At 40.6% G+C, this 27,131-nt stretch overlaps 1 protein-coding gene across 1 annotated transcript in view; it reads left to right on the forward strand.

Annotated features, from left to right (window-relative positions):
* MUC19 (mucin 19, oligomeric) overlaps positions 1-27,131 on the forward strand; it is a 182,039-nt gene that overhangs the window by 110,199 nt on the left and 44,709 nt on the right. The window contains 43 exon segments of the mRNA XM_026454629.1: positions 383-427; positions 681-734; positions 1,158-1,211; positions 2,147-2,200; positions 2,352-2,405; positions 3,031-3,084; positions 4,494-4,550; positions 4,685-4,735; positions 5,409-5,462; positions 6,142-6,195; positions 7,161-7,214; positions 7,353-7,406; positions 8,358-8,411; positions 8,560-8,613; positions 9,214-9,271; positions 10,227-10,303; positions 10,428-10,481; positions 11,378-11,431; positions 12,192-12,245; positions 12,366-12,419; positions 13,365-13,418; positions 13,550-13,600; positions 14,283-14,339; positions 14,496-14,549; positions 15,119-15,172; positions 15,293-15,346; positions 16,745-16,798; positions 17,667-17,720; positions 17,874-17,927; positions 18,502-18,555; positions 18,676-18,729; positions 19,875-19,928; positions 21,221-21,274; positions 21,423-21,476; positions 22,068-22,121; positions 22,653-22,706; positions 22,857-22,901; positions 23,134-23,187; positions 23,792-23,836; positions 24,103-24,156; positions 24,303-24,356; positions 24,868-24,921; positions 25,348-25,401. Of these exon segments, the coding sequence (XP_026310414.1) occupies positions 383-427; positions 681-734; positions 1,158-1,211; positions 2,147-2,200; positions 2,352-2,405; positions 3,031-3,084; positions 4,494-4,550; positions 4,685-4,735; positions 5,409-5,462; positions 6,142-6,195; positions 7,161-7,214; positions 7,353-7,406; positions 8,358-8,411; positions 8,560-8,613; positions 9,214-9,271; positions 10,227-10,303; positions 10,428-10,481; positions 11,378-11,431; positions 12,192-12,245; positions 12,366-12,419; positions 13,365-13,418; positions 13,550-13,600; positions 14,283-14,339; positions 14,496-14,549; positions 15,119-15,172; positions 15,293-15,346; positions 16,745-16,798; positions 17,667-17,720; positions 17,874-17,927; positions 18,502-18,555; positions 18,676-18,729; positions 19,875-19,928; positions 21,221-21,274; positions 21,423-21,476; positions 22,068-22,121; positions 22,653-22,706; positions 22,857-22,901; positions 23,134-23,187; positions 23,792-23,836; positions 24,103-24,156; positions 24,303-24,356; positions 24,868-24,921; positions 25,348-25,401 (2,322 nt within the window).

Here is a 27,131-nt window from a genome sequence, read left to right on the forward strand (position 1 = left end):
CTTTCTTTCTTTCTTTCTTTCTTTCTTTCTTTCTTTCTTTCTTTCTTTCTTTCTTTCTTTCTTTCTTTCTTTCTTTCTTTCTTTCTTTCTTTCGGGTCTCACTCTGCTCCCCAGGCTGGAGTCCAGGAGAATGATCTTGGCTCACTTCAGCCTTGACCTCTTAGGCTCTGGTGATCCTGCCACCTCAGCCTCCCAGGTAGCTGGGACTACAGGCTCTTTTTTGTAGAGACAGGGTTTCACTATGTTGCCCAGTCTGGTCTCGAACTCCTGGACTCAAGTGATCTGCCCGCCTCGGCCTCCCAAAGTGTGGAATTATAGATGTGATTCACGAGACCCGACTTTCCAGCATGTTCTTACTTCATTCCTTTCTTTTCTTTCTCAGAGGCTACAACTGCTACAGGGACTCCTGGAACAGGACTGTCAGGAGGTGAGTGTTCTCATTCCAAGACTTTGGGTTCTGTTGATTCATTGTTTGGGATTGCATCTTAAAACAGAAGAATACGAAGGTTGAGGACACATTTTACACAAGGCTAAGTCAAATTGTGAATCCCTCTGGAACTACCATTTTCATGACCCTCCGACAAGTGTGCTTGAGTCCTGGCTTTCAGAACTATTTCTCTGAAGTCAGGAATGAGACCATCATTGCTTTAAAGTTCATACATTTCCCCCCCCGCCCACAGGCACCACTATCATTTCTTCTGAAGTTAGTACCAGTTCAGAAGTTTCCAACACAGGTAAAATTCCATAAAGAAAATGTAGGCTGGCTCTTACTCCTTTATGAGTTTTGTGCATGTGTATGTATATGCATGGGTATGCTTTAGGGATGACATGAAATCAACCACAGAAGTATCACAGAGATATTTATAAAGAACTTTATCTTTCATTTTCCTCCCTCTGTAGTCATCCCTGGTACACCAGGAAGACATAACAGGAAGTGAAACAGGCAGGCATGAAATGAGCCCCCATTCCTCTGTCAGCAGACTAGAATGTAGGGGTGTTCACTGGCAAGTCGCCTGCGAATAAATGGGCCAAGGAGATGAAATGAGAGAAGGACACTCTTAATTTAGCATTTGCACCATTTATAACATTAAGTCCTGAGAAATGCCCTTTTAGTTGCTTCCATGATGAATTCGCTAAATTTGCTTTTGTTGTTTTAGATATCACTAGTGTAGGCTCTGAGACATCTGTTGAAACAGGAATTTCCAACACAGGTAAAGTTGAAAGAAAACCATCTCTATGGATGCGCAGATGAAATGATGTTTTCTGTAGGTTGTTCTGATGAATAACACAAAATCTCTCTTCCCACTATTGCAACTCCCCAAAATTTACAATTCCAAATCATGTCTCAGAGGCCACAATTTCCGCAGAACACGTTGGCACCACTGAAGCTTCATTCACAATAGGTGAGAAGGAGCAACTCATGTCTTTCTTGTTATCACTGATTTTGACACTCATAGTGAGACTAGAGAGAGGAGGATTCTGGAAAGCAGTTTGTATTTACTTTACTAATATACTACATTTTTGGCCAACAAATTCTTTATAAGTTTAGACATTTTTCCAGAAAAGCTACTAATTACAGAGTGCAGAATCATACTTCTAATCCTGGAAGATAGGACAATTATACTGATTGTTCTGAGTAACTTCTGCTGTGAAATTACAAACATTAGAAGCTTTTAGAAGAGGAGGGGGTGATAAAACTTGCTGAGAAACAGAGGAGCTACAAGAACCCAGGAAACACACCTGCACTGTGTTAGTGCTTCCTTTTCACAAATGAAGAGCTAAATATTTTCACAATGTCTGGAGTTCTCAGCACACTCATGGCATTCTCAGCAAACCACCCCACAGTAGGCACCACTCTTGCATCTGACAGCCAAGACACAGGGAGGAGAACAGGGGAGCATGGGAGAAACCCACATTGTCCTCCTGACCGAGAATACTAGGAAGATTATCACAGGTTAAGAACATTGTCACTTTGGTTGCTTTGGTAATAAAATGGTTAGTAAGAAAAGACACAGGGCTCATCACCAGGGAAGAGCTAGGGAAAGTGCTAGTTAGATATAAGTTAGGTTTAGATTCTTTCTAGAGGCAGGTCTGTAGGAAAGAAAGATTAATCACCATGGTGATCCCAGTCCCCTTGGTGTTTCATCTACGACTGGGGTGGCTCCTGGCCCAACCCTTGCCCCTGGCAGTTCCAGGACAGGTGAGTCTGCAGGTTGGCAGGGAACTCTTCAGAGCTCCTCCCATAATTTGATGTATTCTCTGGTGCTTGTCTTTTTAAGAGTAATATCTTATTCATTTCATAGTGATTGAATATTTTTCAAATATGTCTTTTCTGTTTTTCTGTCTCTCAGAAGCCACAACTTCCTTAGGAGGAAGTACATCAACAAGAGGTGGAATAGCCACAGGTGAGCATTGCTGGGTCATTGCACTCATTTGCCAATAATATTCAATAAAGACTATGGTGCGAAATGAATCCATGTGACTGGATTCTCCCATATTGAGTACTGATCAAGAAATTACCTTCATTCATTGATGAAAGATCAGAAACTCAAATTTCATTCTTACTTCCTGGGCTGTAAGCAGATTCTCTTTCCACACCCAAGGCAGTCATCAGTTATTTGATTGACAGTTACATAGATGATCTAGAGATAGCCCCCATCTCCCTGTTCCAAAACTCTAGAAAAAAAAGAGACTCGATAAGTAAAAATGTCTTTGGTCGATATACTGTGGGAAGGATACTATATGAGAAATACACAGATGTCCTTTTAGCATTCAAAACCCAGTTTACTGACATATTGAATAAGCATATATATATTTTATCAATCTATTTGCTTGTTGCCCATTACCCACTTTCTTAATACCATGGTGGCTTCTCTAGAAAGACTCTGGAACTTGGGAATGACAACACAGGATAATCCAAAAGCATACTGGGCTGCTACATCTTGGCTGCTCAGATGACAGGCTCCTAGGGCTACATAACCCTGTATGTCTTCATACTGCAGTCTTTATTCTTGCTTTATTTTCTGTTAGAAGCCACAGGTTCCTCAAGAGGGGTCAGGACCACTGGATCAGAAGCTCCAGGAGGTAAGCTTCATCAGTCCCAGGCTTCAGAGTTCTCATCCTTGCCCTGTTGTGGGGTGCTGAGGTGAACACATAAATGAGAATGAGGGCCAAGGAAAGACAATTACTTCTTAACTGGAAGCACAACATGTATTCTGATCTGAGTTGTTCTGCTAAAGAATTTCAGAAACTGGTTATATTAGTTTATTCTCACACTACTTTAAGGAACTACCTGAGACTAGGTAGTTTATAAAGAAAACAGGTTTAATGATGGACAGTTCTGCAGGCTGTATGGAGGCATGGCTGGGGAGGCATCAGGAAACTTACAATCATGGTGGGAGGCAAAGAGGAAGCAAGTACATCTTCACTTGGTGACAGGAGAGAGACAGAGAGTGAAAGAGAGAGTGCTACACACTTTTAAAGAAGCAGTTCTCATGAGAACTCAGTATCACAAGAACAGCAAGGGGGAAGTCCAGCCTCTGTGATCCAATCAGCTCCAACCAAGTTCCTTCCCCCAACACTGGGGATTATAATTCAACCTGAGATTTGAGTGGGGACTGAGAGTCAAACGTTATCACTGAGTTATCTAAGTCAGGCATTGCTCCATTTCCTGTGTGACAATTTTAGTACTCTGGACACCTGGCTGAGGCCCACTGACCTGCAGCAGCCTCCTCAGAACCCCCAATTCTTCCATTCTGCCCCTCATGATTCCACAAAGTACTATTACCTGCTGACATCTATTGAACATATTTATTATACTTGTTTATTTTCTGTGTTCCCTCTCCCACAAATGGAATTCTCACAAGGCAGAGACCGTTGTCTGTTCTTTTCACTCTCTTTTCACAGAGACCGTTGTCTGTTCTTTTCACTGAGAATGTCAGGTACAAAGGATTGCTTACAGCATATAAGATGAGTGACAAGTATATGCTTATTTTGAGTATCACTCTGTTTACTTCAACAGCTACGACCACGGTTTCACCTGTTGCCAGCAGCAGTTCACAGGGTCCCAAGCCAGGTAGGATGAACTACTTAAAATCACCAGCGGGAGGTATAAATATCTCATAGAAGTATATTATTATACATCTGATTATCACAATATTATCAATTACACAAACAGGAACATTTAGAATGTTCAAGACATTTTTCCTCCTCCAGGAACACCAGGAAACTACATCACTGAAAGTGAAGTTAGTAAAGTGAATTTAAGTATCCTTCCTTTTTAAATTGAATTTAAGCTATTACTGTTTTTGAATAGGCTGCAGGGGAAAGGATAATCCATAGCAAATCATCTGTCAATAGTTGGGGAAAAATTATTCATCGTTAATTTCCTTCGGAAACCAGAGCTCTTAGGAAAGGTCTTCTAGTGGTTCAGGAACACACTGATGATTCCAGTATTATTTGTCCTGTTAGCTCCTTTATTTTTCTCTTTTTAGGTACTTCTGGAGAATTATCTGGGACAACCATTTCATCTGGAGGCTTCCACACAGGTAGTTGAATGGGAATGAGTTCCTCATCTGGAATGCCTGATAACTTTGCAGAGCTGCAATAAAAAACTAGCACTGTGATAGTTTTCCACAGTATCTCAGATTCCCCAGACCTCTTTGTTTTCTTCTTTTCTTGGAAGCCACAACTCTCACAGGAGGTAGGGGCAGTACTGGAACTGAATCCAGAGCAGGTGAGGCGGAGCAGCTCATGATTTGGGATTTACCGTGAATCATGACTCTCATAAGCATGACTTGTTTGGAAGTGGACTTTCCTACAGAATATTTTGCATTTATTTCTGGACAATGCATCTTAGCACAAATAGTTCTGCCTTTAAATTAAATATTTTCCCCAAAATTTACCAATATCCTATTAGAAGTGAAATGGCTCTTGTAATTGTTCTGAGAAATTTCTCCTGTAATGTTATATGTAAGTATGGCCAGGATATTAGTAGGAGCAAAAAACATTTGTGATCCAGGGAAGGAGAGATAATGTAAATGAATCCTAGAAATACATGTACATAGAGGTTTCCTTGCCCTAAAACAATATAATTATTAGTACTTTCTTGACATCTCAAATTGCCAGCAAACTTAATTTTTTGTGTTTCATTCCTGGCAGTAAATTGGTGAGCATGGAAAATTGTGTCTCTCCCTCTCATGGAATGTATATTGCTTCAAGCTGAAGAACTGGCCCCTCTGATTGCATTGAGAATTAAATGGTTCTGCAGGTTGACAGGGAACTCTTCAGAGCTCCTCTCATAATTAGATATCTCTTCTGGTGTTATTGTTTATGAGAGTAATTCCCTATCTGTTTCATGGCCTTTGAATATTTTCCAAATATGTCTTTTCTGTTTTCCTGTCTCTCAGAGTCCACAACTTCCCTACAAGAAAGTGCAAAGACAAGAGGTGGAATAGCGACAGGTGAGCATTACTGGTTCATTGTACTCACTTGCTAATAAGATCCAATAAAACCCGTGGCTTGAAAAGTATCTGTACTCTCATTTCTCCCATATTAACATTATTAGGAAAGTTCCTGCCATTTTTCACTGACTAAATACAGAATCTCAAATTTCATTCTTATTTCTTGTGCTTGAACAGACTCTTCTATTGCCCCCCAAGGTAAACATGCAGCCATTTGACTGACAGTTACATAGAAAATCTAGAGTTAGCTTCTATCTCCCTATTCATGAAATCTTGAGAAAAGGAAGCCTAATAAGTTAAAAAATATTTGGGTAAATAGACCATGGAAAGAATATTATCTGAGAAGTGTAGAGATTAGTTTCTGGCATTTAAAGGCCAGTTTATTGAAATAATGAATAAGTATACAGCCTGTGTCCATTTATTTGCTTAATACTCTTTTCCCACATCATGGTAATGAGGTAATGACCCCCCATTGCCCCATCCCTTTATTAATAGCTACCAATGGGGCATTCTCTGGAAAGACTCGAACCTAGGAATGATAACACAGGCAAGTCAAAAAGCACACAGGGAATGCTACACCATGGCTGCACAGGTGTAACGTAACCTCCTAGGGTACTAGGGTAATGTAACCCTGCATTCCCCATACTGCAGACTTCATGCTTGCTTTCTTTTCTCTCAGAGGCCGCAAGTTCCACAGGAGGGGTCAGAGCCACTGGAACAGAAGCTCCAGGAGGTAAGGTTCGCCAGTCCCAAACCTCAAAGTTCTCCTCATTGCCCTGTTGTGCTGAGGTGAACACATAAATGAGAATGGGGGCTAAGGAAAGGGGGTTGCTTCTTGTCTAGAAGAACAACATGTATTCTGACTATCCTGAGTAGTCCTGCTAAGGAATTCCTGCCACTTGGTCATCTAAGTTAGGCATTGCTCCATGGCCTGTGTGATAGTGTTAGTTCTCTGGACACGTAGCTGAGACCCACTGACCTGCAGCAGCCTCCACAGAACTCTGATTCTCCCCACTCAGGCCATCATGATTCCACAAAGCACTATCACCTGTTGCAATCTCACTAACATGTTGATTACACTTTTGCATATTTTCTATTTCCTCTCTCACAAACACAAATCTTACAAGGCAGATACTTTGTCTGTTCTCTTCACTGAGAGGATGATGTCAGGCACAGAGGAAATGCTTACAAAATATGAGATGAGTGACAGGCATATTCTCATGTAGAGAGTCACTGTTTACTTCACAGTTTCACTTGGTGTCAGCAGCAGTTTATTGGGTCTGAACGAAGTCAAGGAGGCTACTTTAAACACCATGGAAATGTAAAAATATCGACATAAGTGTATTCTTAAATACCTGATTATCACACTATCACCAGTTATCCAAATAAGAACATTAGAAATATCAAAATGTTTCCTTCTTTTTCCCGCTGGAATGACAGGGAGCCACATCACTGGAAGTGAAATCAGTAAAGTGAAATTAGCTTCCTTCTTTTTTTTTTTTTTTTTTTTTTTTTTTTTTGCTAGGGTACAGTGGAAGGAATAGTCAGTGCGAGAACATTAAACAATAAGTTCACAAAAAATTATAGTGTATATTTTTTCTAAAATAGATGTCGTCAAGAAAATTTTCCAATAGTTCAAGACCACATCACTGATTCCAGTACTGCTTGCTCTGTTAGCTCTTTATATTCTCGTTTTAGGTACCTCTGGTAAATTCTCTGGGACAACCATTTCATCTGGAGGTTCCCACACAGGTAGTTCAATGAGAAGGAAATCTCCATTTTGCGTGCATGATAACTTTGTAGAGCTGCAGTCATAAAATAGCGCCTCAATGTTTTTTACTCATATCTCAAATTCCCCAGACCTCATGATTTTCCTCTTTCTTTCCTCAGAGGCCACAACTCTCGCAGGTGGCAGAGGCAACACTGAAAGTGAATTCAGAACAGGTGAGGAAGAGCAGCCCACAATTTGGGAGTTACTATGAATCATAACTCTCATGAGGATGACTTGCATAGAAGTAGGCTTTCCTACAGAATATGAAATATGGATTTACAGACAATGTAACCGAGGCCAAATATATTTTTAATTTAATATTTCCCTATAAATATCCTAAAATTCTCTTTTCAAATGGGTCGACTCTTCTAGATGAGGTGTAAATGGGATCTAATTGTTTTGAGAAATTTCCACATAATATAATGTATAAATATTTCCAGTGTAATAGTAGAGGTTAGAAAACAGTTTTGATTCCAGGAAGTAGATATAACACAAATGAACTTTAAAAACATGCCTGCATAGATGTTTCCTTGCCTCCAAAGCAAGAGAAATAATTATAGTATTAGGTCAATGGGGAGCAATTAGGAGTAATTAGTTCTGGTGTTTTGTAGCAGTGAGGTGCCTATGGTCAACAATATTATGGTGTACATTCAAATATCCTTGACAAGAAGGTTCTGAATGTTCTGCCCACAAAGCAATGATAAGTGAGATGATGGATAAGCTAAATATCATGACTTGATTATTACATAATATATACATATATCAAAACCTCCCATACAACCCCCAGAAATATGTATACTTACATAAAAATTAGAAAGAAAAGTAAAAATAGATTAAATTATCATGAAATAAAGAATTTTTTGACTTCTACCTCTGGCAGTGTAATGGGTAAGTATGGGAGAAAACCACCTGTTTTGCTGTCATGGAATGTCAGGTGTAATCCCCAAATTTTGCCCCTTTGACTGCATTGGTAGTTTATTAATGAGTGGGAAAACACATCAGAGTGGCAGCCAGAGAAAGTGACCTTTGACATCTTAAAGATGTAAACAGATTCCTTCTAGAGGCAGGTCTTCAGGAGACAAACAGGAGTCAGTGTGGTGATGCCAGTTCCCATTGTGTTTCAGCCACCACTGGGGTAGTTCCTGCCACAACTGTTGCCCCTGGCCGTTCCAAGACAGGTAAGTCAACAGGTTGACATGGAATCTTCCACGTGCCCTCGCATAATTAGATATCTCCTTTGTATTATTTTTTGCAGGAGTAGCACCATATCTTCTCCACACTCCTTAAATATACTCCAGGTAACTCTTATCCCTTTGTCTCCCTTAGAGGCCACCACTTTCCTAAGAGTAAGTGGAACAACAAGTGTTGGAAGAGCCACGGGTGAGTGCTGCTAGGCTAAGACCCATAATTCCTAATGACACCTTCAATAGTCTTCTGAAAATATCTACTTGATTTGTATATGCTATATTGAGAAAATTCATTAAAAAGACTAGACAGTCTCCTTATTTCCTGAGCTTACAAAGTCCCTCACTAAACCATCATAATGTCAAACCAATGACAGATAAATAAGTAATATGGGGAGAAAATTCTTATCTTCCCCCCAACGAGAAGGACATGATAGTTGATAACTGTCTCAGTAAAATTGCTGTGGAAAGAAATGTTGCGTGGGACAAATATGAATTTCTTCTAGCACTGTGAGTCTCAGAGTAATAGTTTGCTTCTAAGTGGGGATTTGAGATTCCTATAGAAACCAAGTAGAAATAGAGTTCAGCTAGTGACACCATCTCTTTCTTGTTGTAGGTATTACTAGTGTAGTCTCTGGAAAAACACTGAAACCTGGAAGTTACAAGACAGGCAAGTCTGAAAATACATGCAAAATCTGGACATGGGCACCTTTATTGACATACTCTGCCCATAGCGCCGTGTGTACTCTCTCAAAAACTGGTCTTCACTCTTTCCTTTCTTTTCTCTCTCTCTCAGGGGCCACAGCTTCCATGGTAGGGGGTGACACCAGCCAAGCAAAACGTCCAGGAGGTGAGTTTTTTACTCTGAGGCCTTGGTGCTTTTATCAAATCCCTGTTCTCTGCAGTGAAGACATTGATGTGAAGGTGGGCTGAGGAAAGGGGCCCACATTTCCTCTGGGAACACAGCATGCCAGACTAACAAAGCTGGTTGTGCCTAGGAATTCCCTGGACTCATCTGGCTTATCCCTCTGGATTTCTAGCAGCCCAGGCTTGCAGAGCTAGTTATTATGTAGCAGGCATAAGGGCAGACTGCTGGATACCCCCCACCAATCAGGGCATACAATTTGCCTTTTATACAATTTGCCTTTTTCCCAAAGTGTTTACTAACATCTTTCACACTGACTTATTTATTATATTTCTTGTTCATTGCTGGCCTCCAGCTGCTAGAATGTAAGGTGCATTAGGAGAAAGATCTTTGAACATTTTGCTGACTGATACATCCCAAGGTCCTAAACAATATTACACAGAAGAGATGCTTAATAAATATTAGTGGAATGATGAAATAAATTATTTTGAAGTAGTTCATTCTATTTAATCGGTACAACTATCGTTTCACCTGAAGTCAGAATTCCAAGCCAGGTAGAATAGATTGAATAAAGTCATCACATGGCAATATTAGAGTTAGAGAGTTCTTTTTTAAACATGTGAATATCAAAATACCTGAAGTAATTGATGAGAAATATTTATAAAGATAGAAGGTAGTCTGCTTTTTTCTTCTTAACACATCATTGTCACATCAGGAAGCCCAGCTTCTGGAAGTTCAACAGGTGAGGGGGAGATAAAGTCTCCTTTCACATTCTCTGGGATCTATGGAAAGGGAACCCCAGAAGCAACAATGTTCAGTTGAGGGGCAAAGAAATAAAGGGGTAGTCATTCACAGTTCATTTCCTTCCAAAACACATGTTCTTAGGAAAGGCCTCTAGTGGTTCAGGACCATATAACTTCTTTTACTATTCTTTGCTCTATTAGCACTTTTACTCTTCTCATTTTATGTACTTCCGGTGAATTCCCAGGAACAACCATTACATCTGGAGATTTCCACACAGGTAGTTCAACAAGAAGGAAATCCTCATGTTGAATGTATGATAACTTTTTAGAGCTGCAATCATAAAATAACTTTTTCCTTGTATCTTCAATTCCTTACACCTCTTGATTCTCTTTTTCCCGCAGGGACCACAGCTGTGACAGGAAGCAGGGGCAGTATTGGAACTGAATCCATAGCAGGTGAGGAGCAGGCCATGATTTGGGAGTTATTTGAATTATGACTTTTATTATTAGGACTTGTTTAGAAGTGAACTTCCCTGCAGAACATTGTGCATTTCTTTTTTTGGGAAAATGAATCTAAGCCCGAAGAACGTTTTTTTACATTTAATGTTTTTTGTTTTTTTTTTGTTTTTAAATACACACAAATTACCAATAGTGTCTTTTGAATGTGATGCCTCCTGAATCTGGTTTGAGAAATTTCTCCTATAAGGTTATAAACACTTCCAGGGTTTTAGTATGAGCTTAAAACAGTTGTTTTGTTCTTGGGAAGTAAAGACAAGGTAAACGAACCTTGAAATCATGCCTGGTAAAGGTTTCTATGACCCAAAGCAATACAAATAATAATTATTTTATGAATGTCTACAATTCTCATTAAGCTTAATTTTTTTAAAGTAAAACCAATGAATATGGGAGGAAACCAGCTGTCTTCCTCTCATGGAATTCCAAGACTATTGCCACATGTTGAGAAATTGATCACTCTTCCTAGTTTGATAATAAATTTGTTAATGAGAAAATACACCTGGCCTATCATCAGGGAAGAACCAGAAAAAGAGTTTTTTGGATATAGTGATGATATGCTTAGATTCTTTCTAGAGCCAGATCCTTGGGGGGAAAAAAACATAAGCACCATAATGACCACAGTCCTCTTGATGTTTCATCCACCACTGGGATAACTCCTGGCACAATTCTTGCCCCTGGCAGTTCCAATACAAGTGAGTCTACAGGTTGTCAGGCAACTCTTCAAGGATCTTTACATAGATGCCTCATTTGGTGCAGTTCTATCCATGAATAATATATCTGTTTCATGGCCTTTCAATATTTTCCAAATATGTCCTCTCTGTTTTTCTCTCTCTCAGAGACCACAACATACATTAGAGGAAGTGGGACCACAAGAAGTGGATTAGCCACAGGTGAGCATTGCATTCACCTGCCATTAATACCCCCAAAGGATTACAGACTGAAATGTATCCATGCTAATCATTTCTCCAATACTGAGGATTATTAAAGATAATCTTACCATTATTCATTGACTGAGGTTTCAGATTCTCAGATTTTGTTCTTATTTCCTCTGCTTTGAACAGCTTTGAACAGAAGCTGTGAGATAGAGTTAGCTTCTATCTCTCTAGTCCTGAACTCTAGAAGAAAGAAAGCCCAACAAGTAAAAAATTACTTGGTAAATATTTTGTCACATGTATATTTTATGAAGAATATGCAGATTACTATTAAGCATAAAAAGCCCAGTTTACAGCCGGGCATGGTGACTCATGCATGTGATCCCAGAACTTTGAGAGACCGAGGTGGGAGGATCACTTAAGCCAAGGAGATTGAGACCAGCCTGGGTGATATGGTGAAACCCTGTCTTTACAAATAATAATAATACAAAAATTAGCTGGGCGTGGTGGCATGTGCTTGTAGTCCCAGCTACTTGGGAGGCTAAGGCTGGAGGATGGCTTGAGCCCAGGAGGTGGAGGTTGCAGTGAGCTGAGATTGTGCCATTATGCTCCAGTCTGGGTAAGAGTGAGACTCTGTCTCAAAAAAAAAAAAAAAAAATCCAAGTTTACTGAAATAATAAATAAGTATGCAAACCGTGTCTCTTTATTTGCTGATACTGTTTGCCAACTTCATGGTAATGAGGTACTGACCCGTGACTACTCATCTCTTTCTTAGTAGCTACCACTGGGGCATTCTCTGGAAAGACTCTGGAACCTGGGAATGACAACACAGGCAAGTACAAAAGCACACAGGGAATGATACACCATGGCTGCTTGGGTGACAGGCTCCTAGGGTTACATAACTCTGTACTCCCCATACTGCAGACTTCATGCTTGCTTTCTTTTCTCTCAGAGGCCACAAGTTCCACAGGAGGGGTCAGGGCCACCAGATCAGAAGCTCCAGGAGGTAAGCTTCATCAGTCCCAGACCTCAGAGTTCTCCTCATTTCCCTGTTGTGCTAAGGTGAACACATGAATGAGAATGGGGGCCAAGGAAAGGGGGTTACTTCTTGCCTGGAAGCACAACATGTATTCTGACCATCCTGAGTAGTCCTGCTAAAGAATTTGATTCACTGGCTTATGTATGTCAGGCATTGCTCCATGACCTGTGTAACAGTGTTAGTTCTCTGGACACCTAGCTGAGGCCCACTGACCTGCAGCAGTCTTCTTGGAACCCTGATTGTCCCTGCTCTGCTCATCATGATTCCACAAAGTACTATCACCTGCTGCCATCTGTCAAACATATTTGTTACACTTCTTGTTTATTTCCTGTGTTCTCTCTCCCACAAATGTAAATCACATGAGGCAGAGACTTTCTTCTTCTCACTGTTAGACACAGTGAAAATTCTTCTGGAATATGAGGTGAGTGACAGGCATATTCTTATGTAGAATGTCACTCTGGTTACTTCAATTGGTACCAACACAGTTGCCCTTGGTGTCAGCAGCAGCTCACAGGATCGCATGCCAGTTGGCATAGGCTACATAAAGACACTAAAGGAAGCTATAAACATCTATGTGTTTATTCTTAAAAACATGATAATCACAGGATTACCTGTTCCATAAAGGAGAACACTTAGAATGTTCAAGACTTTTCCTTGCTCCTGGATCACCAGAGAGCCAAGTCACTGGATATGAAATCTGTAAAGTGCGATTAAACTTTCTTCTTTCTAAATAGGCTGTGATGGAAGAAGTAGTCAGTAGCAAAACAATAGTCAATGCATTGGAGGGAAAACCATCATGGTTCATTTCCCTCTGAAACAGAGAATCTGAGGAAAGGTCTTCCAGTGGATCAAGGCAGCATTGCTGTTTCCAGAGTTATTTGTCCTATTAGCTCCTTTACCTTCTCATTTTAGGTACCTCTGGTGAATTCCCAGGGACAACATTTACATCTGGAGGTTCCCACACAGGTAGTTGAATGGGAAGGAAATCTGCATCTTGAATGCATGATGACTTTGTAGAGCTGCAGTCGTGAAAGAGTGACTCAATGCTTTTTACCAGTGTCTCCCAGACCCTTTGATCCTATTCTTTCTTTTCTCAGAGGCCACAACTTTCACAGGAGGCAGGGGCAGTAAAGGAACTGAATCCAGAGCAGATGAGGACGAGCAGCCATAATTCTCATGTTACTGTGAATCTTGAATCATTAGGATGACTTGTTTGGGAGTGACTTTTCTGCAGAATGTTATGCATTTATTTAGGGATAATGAATCTTAGGCCCAGTAGAACTTCCTTTAGATTTTATAGTTTCTAAAACTTTGTCAATAGCCTCTTTTATACTGAGATATCTATTGCATTTGTTCTGAGAACTTCCTCCTGTGAGGTTACATAGAAACGTTGCCAGGGTATTACTAGGAACCATGAATAGTTTTGTTGTAGGGAAGAAGAGAAAACTTAAGTGAACCTTAGAAACGTTCCTAAAGAGTGGTTTTGATGACTTAGAAGCAAGATAAATGTTTAGCATATTCTTGATGTGTAAGAGCCCCAGGAAAATTGTTTTTGTCTTCCGTATTCTGGGAAGTAAAATAGTAAACATGGGGACCACCACCTGTCTCCTGATGGAAGACCAGAAATATTGCCTTAGGTTGAGGAACCTGACCTTCTGATTGTTTTGCTAGTAAAATGGATAACGAGAATTATACAGGGTACCACCTCAGGAAGAATCGGTGAAAGTACCATTTATAAATAATTCAGATAAGCCTAGATAGTTTTTAGAGGCAGGCCTACAGGAAAGGGAAAAGTTGATCATCATGGTGATCACATTCTTCCTTGTGTTTCAGCCACCACCAGGGCAGCTCCTGGCACAACTCTTGCCCCTGGCAGTTCCAACACAGGTGAGTCTGCAGGTTGCCAGGGAACCTTCAGAGCTCCTCCCATATTTCGATGTTCGATGTCCCCTCTGCTGCTGTTCTTTCAAGAAGTTGCATCATGTTCTTTTCATGGTCCTTGAATATTTCCTAATATGACTTCCCTGTTTTTCTGTCTCTCAGAGGCCACAGCTTCCCTAGGTGGAAGTACAACGACAAGAGGTAGAATAACCACTGGTGAGCATTGCTGGGTCGTTGCACTCACTTTTTAAAAATATCCATTAGAGATTATTGCTTGAAATATATACATGTCACATATTTTTCCACATAGAACATTGTTAGGTAAAATCTTACCTTAATAAGTATATCAGGTTGGTGCAAAAGTAACTGCAGGTTTGCTGTTGAAATTAACAGCAAATCAGACACTCAAAAATAGCAACTCAGTGATAGCAAATCAGAAACTCAAAATTTAATTTATTTATACACTTTAAGCAGACCATCCCGCTCGTTCCCAGGGTAATCATGCAGCCATTGGACAGTTATGTAGAGAATCTAGAGTGATAGCTTCTAGGAGCCTCTTCCTGAAATCTAGATAAATGGAGACCCAATAAGTTAAATTCCTTTGGTACTATACCGTGGGAAGGATGTTATATGAGGAGTATATGGATGACCTTTTGGGATTTAAAGCCCAGTTTCCTGAAATACTGAATAAGCATACAGATTTACCCATTTGTGAGGTTGTTATTCTCTGCCCACTTGATGATGACAAGGTACTGACCCAAGACTACCCATCTCTTTCTTAATAGCTACCACTGGGGCATTCTCTGGAAAGACTCTGGAACCTGGGAATGACAACACAGGTAAGTTCAAAGCCACACAGGGAATGCTACACCGTGGCTGCTCGGGTGACAGGCTCCTAGGGTTACATAACCCTGCACTCCCCATACTGCAGACTTCACTCTTGCTTTCTTTTCTCTCAGAGGCCACAAGTTCCACAGGAGGGGTCAGGGTCACTGGGTCAGAAGCTCCAGGAGGTAAGCTTCATCATTTTCAGACTTTGGGGTTCTTCTCACTGCCCTGTTGTGCTGAGGTGAACACATAAATGAGAATGGCAGCCAAGGAAAGGCGGTTACTTCTTGTCTGAAAGCACAATATGTATTCTGACCATCCTGAGTAGTTCTGTTAAGGAGTTTCAGAAACTGAGCCATCTAAGTAAGGCATTGTCCCATGGCCTGTATGACAGTGTTAGTTCTCTGGACACCTGTCTGAGGCCCACTGACCTGCAGCAGCCTTCCTGGAACACTGATTCTCCCCACTCTGCTCATCATGATTCTGCAAAGTACAATCACCTGCTACTATCTTAGTAACATGTTTTTTACACTTCTTGTTTATTTCATCTGTTCCCTCTCCCACAAATGTAAATCACATGAGGCAGAGACCTTTCTTCTCACTGACAGGACTATCAGGCACAGTAGACATGCATCTAGAATATGAGAGAAATGACAGGAATTTTCTTTTTTCTTTTTTTTGTTACACTTTAAGTTCTAGGGTGCATGTGCACAACGTGCAGGTTTGTTACATAGGTATACCTGTGCCATGTTGGTGTGCTGCACCCATTAATTCGTCATTTACATTAGGTATATCTCCTAATGCTATCCCTCCCCCCTGCCCTCACAATAGGACCTGGTGTGTGATGATCCCCTTCCTGTGTCCAAGTGATCTCATTGTTCAATTCCCACCTAGGATTGAGAACATGCGGTATTTGGTTTTCTGTTCTTGCGATAGTTTGCTGAGAATGATGGTTTCCAGCTGCATCCATGTCCCTACAAAGGACACGAACTCATCCTTTTTATGGCTGCATAGTATTCCATGGTGTATATGTGCCACATTTTCTTAATCCAGTCGTGACAGGCATATTCTTATGTAGAATGTCAGTCTGTTCACTTCAGTGGCTACCACCACAGTTTCCCTTCTTGTCAGCAGCAGTTCACAGGATCCCATGCCAGTTGGCATAGGCTACAGAAAAACACTAAAGGAAGCTATAAATGTCTCCTATGTGTTTATTCTTAAAAACATGGTAATCACAGGATTACCTGTTCCACAAAGGAGAACACTTAGAATATTCAAGACTTTCTCTTGCTCCTGGAACACCAGGGAGCCAAGTCACTGGACATGAAATCTGTAAAGTGAATTTAAACTTCCTTCTTTTTGAATAGGCTGTGATGGAAGAAATAGTACCAAAAAGAAAAAAGAAAAAAAAAAAAAAAAAAAAAACAAAACAAAACAGTAGTGCATACATTGCAGGGAAACCCATTCATGGTTCATTTCCTTCAGAAAGAGAGATTCTGAGGAAAGGTTTTCCAGTGGATCAAGGCAGAATTGCTGTTTCTAGTGTTGTTTGTCCTATTAGCTCCTTTACCTTCTCATTTTAGGTACTCCTGGTGAATTCCCTGGGACAACAATTACATCTGGAGGTTCCCACACAGGTAGTTGAATGGGAAGGAAATCCTCATCTTGAATGCATGATGACTTTGTAGAGCTGCAATCATAAAATAGCAACTCATGCTTTTTACCAGTGTCTCCCAGACCCCTTGATCCTATTCTTCCTTTTCTCAGAGGTCACAACTTTCATAGGAGGCAGGGGCAGTACAGGAACTGAATCCAGAGCAGGGGAGGATGAGCAGCCCATAATTCACATATTACCATGAATATTGACTCTCATTAGAATGTCTTGTTTGGGCATGGACTTTTCTGCAGAATATTATGCATTTATTTAAGTATAATGGATCTTAGATCCCACAGAATTTTCTTTAGATTCTACTGTTTATAAAACTTTACCAATAGCCTCTTTTAAAGTGAGATTTCTGTTGCATTTGTTCTGAGATGTTTCTCCTGTGAGGATACTTGGAAATGTTGCAAGGGTATTACTAGGAACTATAAACAGTTTTTATCTAGGGCAGAAGAATTAACTTAAATGAGCCTTAGAAACATACTGAAATAGTGGTTTTCAAACCTCAGAAGCAACAGAAATGTAAAATATATCCTTGATGTGTAAGAGTCCCAGGAAAATTGTTTTTGTCTTCCACATTCTGGGGAGTAAAGTGGTAAACATGGGGACCACCACCTGTCTCCCGATGGAAGACCAGAAATATTGCCTTAGGTTGAGGAACTGGACCTTCTCATTGTTTTGCTAGTAAAATGGATATGGAGAAAATATACAGGACATGACATCAGGGAGGATCATGGAAAGCACCATTTATAAATAATTAAGCTAGATCTGGGTAGTTTTAGAGGCAGGCCTACAGGAAAGGGAAAAGTTGATCACCATGGTGATCCCACTTTTCCTTGTTTCAGCCACCACTACGGCAGTTTCTGCCACAACTCTTGCCCCTGGCAGTTCCAACACGGGTGAGTCTGCATGTTGCCAGGGAACCTTCAGAGCTCTGCCCGTATTTCGATATTCGATATCTCCTCTGGAGCTGTTCTTTCAAGAAGTTATCATGTTCTTTCAATTTTTCTTGAATATTTCTTAATATGCCTTTCCATTTTTCTGTCTCTCAGGGGCCACAGCTTTCCTAGGTGGAAGTGCAAAAACAAGAGGTGGAATAACCACTGGTGAGCATTGCTGGGTCATTGGACTTACTTTTTAATAATATTCATTAAAGATTATTGCTTGAAATGTATGCACGCTACCCATTTCTGCAACATTGAGAATTGTTAGGTAAAATCTTACCTTCATTCATTAATTATATTAGGTTGGTGCAAAAGTAACTGTGGTTTTGCTATTGAAAGTAAGAGCACATCAGAAACTCAAAATTAGCAAATCAGTAATAGCAAATCAGAAACTCAAAATTTAATTTCTTTCTATACTTTAAACAACCCTCCCACTAGTTCCCAAGATAATCATGCAGCCATTTGATAGTTATATAAAGAATCTAGGGTGATAGCTGCTAGGACCCTGTTCCTGAAACCTGGAGAAATGGAGACCCAATAAGTAAAAGTTCCTTTGGTAATATAACATGGGAAGGATATTAAATGAGGAGCATATGGATGACCTTTTGGGATTTAAAGCCCAGTTTCCTGAAATATTGATCAGGCATACAGATTTATCCACTTTGAGGTTGTTATTCTTTGCCCATTTGATGATGACAAGGTACTGACCCATGACTACCCATCTCTTTCTTAATAGCTACCACTGGGGCATTCTCTGGAAAGACTCTGGAACCTGGGAACGACAACACAGGCAAGTCAAAAAGCACACAGGGAATGCTACACCATGCCTGCTCGGGTGACAGGCTCCTAGGGTTACATAACCCTGTACTTCCCATATTGTAGATGTCATCCTTGCTTTCTTTTCTGTCAGAGGCCACAAGTTCCACAGGAGGGGTCAGGACCACCAGATCAGAAGTTCCAGGAAGTAAGCTTCATCAGTCCCAGGCCTCAGAGTTCTCATCATTGCCGTTTTGTGCTCAGGATAACACATAAATGAGAAACGGGGCCAAGGAAGGGGCTTAATTCTTGTCTGGAAGGTCAACATGTATTCTGGCCAACCTGAGTAGTTCTGCTAAGGAGTTTCAGACACTGGGTTATCTAAGTCAGGCATTGTCCCATGGCCTGTGTGACAGTGTTAGTTCTCTGGACACCTGTCTGAGGCCCACTGACCTGCAGCAGCCTCCCCAGAACCCTGATTCTCCCTGCTCTGCTCATCACCATTCTGCATAGCACTATCACCTGCTGCCATCTCTCAAACATTTATTACACTTCTTGTTTATTTCATGTTTTCCCTCTCCCATAAACGTAAATCACATGAGGCAGAGACTTTTGTCTATTCTTTTCTCTGAGAAGAGGATGTCAGGCACAGAGGAAATGCTTCCGTAATGTGAGACGGGTGACTGGTATATTCTTATGCAGAGTGTCACTATGTTTAATTTAGCAGCTACCACCACAGTTTCATTTGGTGTCAGCAGCAGTTCACAGGGTCCAAAGCAAGGTAGGATGAACTACTTAAAATCAGCAGGGGAAGGTATAAATATCTCATAGTAGGGCATTGCTCAGCATCTGATAAGCACAATATCGCCAGTTACCGATATGAGAACATTTAGAATGTTCAAGTCTTTTTCTCTTTCCTGGGAGCACAAGGAAAGCACAACATTTGAAGTAAAATCAGGAAAGTGAAGTTAAACTTCCTTTTTCAGTAGAGTACAGGGGAAGGGATAGTCAGTATAAAAACGTTAGTAAGTTGGCAAAAAAATTATTCATGGTTCATATTTTCTGAAACAAGTTTTCAAGAAAGGTCTTTCAGTGTTTCAGGACCACATTGCTGATTCCAGTACTGCTTGCTCTATTAGCTCCTTTACTTTCTCATTTTAGGGACGTCTGGCAAATTCTCTGGGACAACCATTTCATCAGGAGGTTCCAACACAGGTAGTTCAATAAGAAAGACATCATCATCTTGCATGGGTGATAACTTTGTAGAAATTCAGTAATAAAATAGCAGCTCAGTACTTTTTACCAGCATCTCAAATTTCCTAGACCTCTTGATTCTTCTCTTTCTTTCCTCAGAGGCCACAACTCTCACAGAAGACAGGAACGGTACCAGAAGTGAATCCAAAACAGGTGAGGATGGCAGCTCAAGATTTGGGAGTTACCAAGAATCATGATTTTCAGGATGACTTGTTTGGAAATAGGCTTTCCTACAGAATATGAAGTAATTTATTTAGGGACAATCTGTCTAAGGACAAATATATTTTTTAATCTAATATTTTCCTTAACCTTTTAATGTACACTTTTCAAATGGGTTGACTCTTCTAGTTGGGGTATAAATAAAATGTAATTGTTTTGAGAAATTTCCCTATAACATTACTTTGAAATATTTTCAATATGGTAGTAGGAACTAAAAGCAGTTTTAACCCTGGGAAGTAGAGGTATATGAATCTTGGAATCATGCCTACATAGATTTTTTTGCCCTAAAATGATAGAAATAATTAGTAATAAGTCAATGGTGACAAAATCACAATTAGATAGCAGGCATTAGTTCTGGTGGTCTATAGTGTAGTGGAGTGCTTGTAGTAAGCAGTATTATAGTATATATTTGAAAATACCTTGAAGAGAGATGTATCAGTCCATTTTCATGCTGCTGATAAAGACATACCTAAGACTGCATAGTTTATAAAGAAAAAGTGGTTTAATGGACTCACAGTTCCACGTAACTATAGAGGCCTCACAATCATGGTGGAAGGCAAAAGGCATGACTTACATGGCAACACACAAGAGAGAGCTTGTGCAGGGGACCTCCCCTTTATAAAACCATCAGATCTTGTGAGACTTGTTCACTATCACAAAAACAGCAGGAGAAAGACCCACCCCCATGATTCGACTATCTCCCACCGGGTCCTCCCATGACACATGTGAATTGTGGGAGCTACATTTCGAGATGAAATTTGGGTGCAGATACAGCCAAAGCAGATCAAGAGGATTCTAAATTTTCTTACCACAAAGCTATGATAAATGTCAGAGATTATGGTTATGCTAAAGACCATGACTTGACTATTATACAATGTATGTATATCTATATCAAAACCTCACACTGGAAATATGTAAAATTATATGTCAATTAAAAATGTAATTAGAAATAGATACAATTATTATAGAGCAAATATTTTTTGTCTTCTATTCCTGGCAGTGAAATAGGTAAATATGGGAGAAAACTGTCTGTCTCGCTGTCATGCAATGTCAGCTATAATGCCCCAACTTGGTAGTTTATTAATGAATGGGAAAACACATCAGAGTGGCAGCCAGAGAAAGTGACCTTTGACATCTTAAAGATGTAAACAGATTCCTTCTAGAGGCAGGTCTTCAGGAGACAAACAGGAGTCACTGTGGTGATGTCAGTTCCCATTGTGTTTCAGCCACCACTGGGGTAGTTCCTGCCACAACTGTTGCCCCTGGCCGTTCCAAGACAGGTAAGTCAACAGGTTGACATGGAATCTTCCACGTGCCCTCACATAATTAGATATCTCCTTTGTATTATTTTTTGCAGGAGTAGCACCATATCTTCTCCACAATCCTTAAATATACTTCAGGTAACTCTTATCCCTTTGTCTCCCTTAGAGGCCACCACTTTCCTAAGAGTAAGTGGAACAAGCAGCATTGGAAGAGCCACAGGTGAGTGCTATTAGACTAAGACCTGTAATTCCTAATGACACCTTCAATAGTCTTCTGAAAATATCTACAAAATTTGTCTATGCTATATTGTGAAAATTCAGAGAAAAAGACTACACAATCATTATATTGCCTCCTTATTTCCTGGGCTTACAAGGGCTTTCATTAAAGCATCATAACGTAAAACCATGACAGATAAATAGGTAATATGGGGAGAAAATTCCAATTTCCCCGCCAAAAAGGAGGACATGATAGTTGGGAACTGTGTGGAAAGAAATATTGCATGGACAAATACGAATTACTTCTAGCACTGCCAAGTGTCAGAGTAATAGTTTGCTTCCAAGTGGGGATTTGAGATTCCTATTCAAATCAGTGGACAAACTGTTGAACTAGTGACACCATCTCTTTGTTATTGTAGGTATTACTAGTGTAGTCTCTGGAAAAACACTGAAATCTGGAAGTTACAAGACAGGCGAGTCTGAAAATACATGCAAAATCTGGACATGGGCACCTTGGTTGACATAGTCTGCCTGCAGCACTTTGTATGGTCTCCCAAACCTTAATCTTTGTCCTTTCCTTTCTTTTCTTTCTCAGGCACCACAACTTCCATAGTAGGGGGTGACACCAGCCAAGCAGAACGTCCAGGAGGTGAGCTTTTTGCTCTGAGGCCTTGGTGCTTTTATCAAATCCCTGTTCTCTGCAGTGAAGACATGGGTGTGAAAGAGGGGAGAGGAAAGGAGCCTGCATTTCCTCTGGGAATATAACATGCCAGAGTCAAAACCTGGGTGTGCCTAGGAATTCCCTGGCCTCACCTGACTTATCCCTCTGGATTTCCAGGAGCCCAGTTTTGCAGAGCTAGTTATTATGTAGCAGGGATGAGGGCGAGCTGCTGGATAACCCCTGCTTATCAGGGTCCCTGACCCTTTTATACAATTTGCCTTTTTCCTAAAGTGTTTACTAACATCTTTCACACTGACTTCTTTGTTACATTTATTGTTCATTGTTGTCCTCCAGCTACTAGAATGTAAGGTGCATTAGGAGAGAGGTCTTTGAACATTTCGCTCACCGATACATGCCAAGGGCCTAAAACAATATCACATGAAAGAGATATTTAATAAAGCTTAGTTGAAAGGTGAAATGTTTTATTTGAAGATTTTTTCACTCTACCTTCTTTAATAGGTACAACTGTGGTTTCACCTCGAGTCAGCAGCAGTTCACAGAGCTCCAGACCAGGTAGGAAAGACGAAATACAGTCCTCATATGCTGGGATTAGAGTTAACAAGTTCTATTTTCAAATTCTCAATATCAAAATGCCTGAGGTAATTGATGAGTAAAATTCAGAAAGATGAATGTGTCATGTGCTTTTTTTTTTTTCTCATGAAGGTACCTCTGTCACACCAGAGAGCTCAGCATCTGAAAGTGAAACAGGTGAGGAGGAGATAGGGTTCCCCATCCACATTCAGTGTGCTCTACGGAAAGGGAACCCCAGTAGCAACAGTGATGGATAGGTGGGCCAGGACATGAAGTGGTAGTCACTTAATTTCCTTACAAAATAGAGGCTTTCAGGAACGTTCTTCCAGTGGATTAAAGCCATATAGCTACTTCCACAACTGATTTAGGAGGTAAAGCCATGTTGATCCCTTTCTTTTTCCACTTTCAGTTACTACAGAAGAATTCTCTGGGACAATTGCTATATCTAGAATGTCCCACACTGGTAGGTTGATAAGCAGGAAATCTCCATGTTTAACCACATAATATAGTTATTAGAGCTGCTTTGATGAAATACCAACCTCATTCTTTTCTCAGTATCCCAAATTCTGATCTCACCATTCATCACTTCCTCCCTCAGAGACCACAACTTTAATAGAAGGCCGCAGCGTTCCTCCATCTGGATCCAGCCCAGGTGAGAATGAGCAGAGCACAGCTTACGGTTTAGCATACATTGTGACCCTCCGTAGACTCGTCTTTTGGGAGTGTGTTTTCCTGGGTATTGGTTTGCATTTACTTTCAGTGTTTTCTCACACTGAACATATTCTGGAAAACTCTTAAAACCAACATCTAGCCCCATAGCTGTAACTTTCTAAAGAGGGGCTGGTGGTGCAATCAGCATAAGAGATTTCTCCTGCAAAGTCATACATACCACTATGGTGTAGGGGAATTGGAAAATAGTGTATTTCTGGAAAGAAAACAATGTAAGTTCTGGAAGCAGGTATACCCCATATAAATGTTTTCTCACTCAAAAAAGCAATAATGATGTGAAATATTTTCCAGTGTTCTTGGCACATGAAAACATTGTTCTGGTTTTCATCCCATGGCAGGCACCACGGCAGCCTCAGGAGGCCAAGCAACTGGGAGCCTGACCAGTGAAGGGGAGAGAAAACCACCCCGTTTCCTTGTCTGGGAGTGAATGTATGAAATTCAGTGGAGGGGCCTCAATTTGGGCACATTACTATTTCCACTGCTTTGTTAATGCTATGGGTCACAGCAAAGGCATACAATTCTCAGTTCATCAGGAAGAAGTGAAAGGGCTCTTTGATATAACAAAGATACACCCCAATTCCTTCTGGAGGCAGGTCTTCAGAAGACAAACACGAGTCACTGTGATGATCTCAGACCCTTTGTGTTTCAGCCACCACTGGGGTAGCCCCTGGCACAACTGTTGCACCTGGCAGTTCCAACACAGGTGGGTCCCTGAGGTGGCAGATTCCTCCACGAATCCATCTATGACAAATTCTCCTCCAGTGTTACCCTGGGTAGGAGAACTACCATAAGTTTTCCATGGTGTTGAAATATTGTTCATCACTTCTGTCCTGTTTTCCTCTTTCTCAGAGGCCACTACTTCTGTAGGAGAAAGAGAAACAACAAAAGCTGAAATAATCACAGGTGAGCTCTGTTAAGGTATTAACTATTCCCGAAACCTTCCCAAGAATCTGGCCTGAAATATGTAAACACTTTGAATTCCCCAGAACTGGCATATTAAGGAAAATCTAACAGATGTCCAACATTTGACATCAATAAATACAGTACAGACCTTTCAAATTTTCCTCCTTATGTCTTGCACTGTGGGTCTAAGGATCCTTCATCACAGCATCATGAGACCCATTCCCTGACAGTTACATAGATGATTTGGGCCCAAGTGTACATTGCTATCATTAAACCCTAAGAAAGGGACTAGTGGTGGAAGACTTTCTCTCAGAACAAATCACAGTAAACTTGCTCAGGGAATGATATGTTTCATGGGCAAAGTGTGGATTCACTCTCAAAACTAAAGTCCAGAAAAATTAATTTCCTGGTATATTAAAGAAACAAACATTTAATTTGTTTTATTATTAAGAACCCATGCCCATTAAATTAAGGACCACAAATTAACCAATACAATCCTTTCTAATTTCAGGTACTACTGAGGGCATCTCTGGGAAATCTGTGGAAGCTGGAAGTGCCCACACAGGTCAGGAATTCTGAATGTGGCCTCTTGGGCAATACAGCTTATGGGAGACTCAGAATGTCCTGTGCAGTCTTTTTTTAAAAAAATTATTTTTTATTTTATTTTTCCATAAGTTATTGGGGTACAGGTGGTATTTGGTTACATAAGTTCTTTAATGGGGATCTGTGAGATTTTGGTGCACCCATCACCTGAGCAGTATACACTGCACCCTATTTGTAGTCTTTTATCCCTTGCCCCCTCCCACTCTTCCCCCTACAAAGTCCCCAAAGTCCATTGTATCATTCTTATGCCTTTGCGTCCTCATAGCTTAGGACATACGATGTTTGGTTTTCCATTCCTGAGTTACTTCACTTAGAATAATAGTCTCCAGTCTCATCCAGGTCACTGCAAATGCTGTTCATTCTTACCTTCTGTTTCTTTCTCTCTCAGAGGCCACAACTTTCCCAGGAGGCAGTGGGACCACCCAAGTAGGACCACCTGGAGGTGAGCTTTTCAGGCAGTGGCCTGGGGCTCTCATCATCTCTCAATTTTGGTGGCTGCAGTAACAAATAATATGAAAACATTTGAGGAGAAGTCGGCATTCTCTGAGGCCATATTATGTCATAACAGTCTGAAAAGTTATTCTGCTTATAAATTCCATGACCTCAGATGTCTCAGCCAGGCTGTCTCCAGTATCCTGGCCTATGGAGACAATTTTGTCTGATATGAGGATTGAGAGTATATTACATGCATTCCAACCCTCCAGGACTTCCAGTCTTCCTTAGCCAGTTTACCTTTCCACCCACAGATTGACATTTTCTTTTCTTTTTCTTTTTCTTTTACTTTAAGTTCCGGGATATGTGCAGGGTTGTTACATAGGGATACATGTGCCATGGTGGTTTGCTGCACCTATTGACCCATCCTTTAATTTGCCTTGGTGTGTGATGTTCCCCTCCCTGTGTCCATGCGATCTCATTGCTCAACCCCTTCACTTAAGAGTGAAAACAAGCGGTGTTTGGTTTTCCGTTCCTGTGATAGTTTGCTGAGGATGATGGCCTCCCACTCCATCCATGTCCCTGCAAAGGACATGATCTCATTCCTTTTTATTCAGCTTGACATTTTCTATCATTTTTCTACTTTAATTATACATGATGCTTATTTTCTGTATCCCCTCACTAGAAAGCTTCATGAAGTCAAGTGATTATTAAAATGCCCTCAAGTTGTTTGAAAGAGTTCTACTTATAAAGATAAAACCATGCTTTGTTTCTCTTGTGGGCACTTCTGTCACATCAGGGGGCTATGTCTCTGGAAGGCAAACAAATTTAAAGGACTATTCTCCCCTTGCCTTGTAGTAAAAGGGAAAGCCAGTAGCCACACATCTATCCCATGTTGGCCTGGAAAAAATGAACTAAGCAGCTGTTCATTTTTATTCTATAGAAACAGTGTACTCAGGAATGGGCTTCCAGTGCTTTAGGGCCACATTGATGCTTCCAAGCTTAGTTGGGGAGGTAATACTCTATAGTTCCATTTTCCTTTTTTGCATTTTATGTACCACTGGAGAATTATCTGGAACAACCATTATGTCTGAAAGTTCCACCACAGGTAGTTTAACAAGAAGGAAATGCCTCTTATTTAATGTCACATGTCACAATATCTCTTTTAGGATGGCTATGATAAAATAACAGCCCCAAATCCCCTCTAGTATTCCAAATTCCCAGACTTCACTATTCTACTTTTTCCCTCAGAAGCCACAACTTCCATTGTAGGGGGTGGCACTAGTGGAACTGAACTCAAAACTGGTGACAATAAACAGCCCATACTTTGGCCTCATAAGGATTAGTACTCTCAAGCTTTCCTTGAGAGAGTTTGTGTTTCATTTAGAGACATTGCAAGTAATTCAAAATAGGATTGCTGTTATTTATTTGTTAATTTATTTGGAAAAACTGCCAGTCCTAGAATTGAGCCTCCCTTCATCAAGTTGGATGACGAGATGGGATTTTTCCATTGAGTTACAACTCTCACCAGCATTTGAGCTTGAAACCAGAAAGTTTTCTGTGCGAATGTGCGTGAAGTAGAAAAGAGCCTCATGGAAACAGGGAGCATGCATCCATAATGGTGTAGCTAACAATTGGCTTGTCCAACATTTTCTCCTATATCTAAAGTTTCAACACATTTAAACCTTTCTTCCCTCCTCTTTCTATCTCACAGCAGGCATCACTGCAGCAACAGGGAAG

Source organism: Piliocolobus tephrosceles, chromosome 10 (genome assembly GCF_002776525.5).
Source record: "Piliocolobus tephrosceles isolate RC106 chromosome 10, ASM277652v3, whole genome shotgun sequence".
In the NCBI taxonomy this organism is placed as follows: domain Eukaryota; kingdom Metazoa; phylum Chordata; class Mammalia; order Primates; family Cercopithecidae; genus Piliocolobus; species Piliocolobus tephrosceles.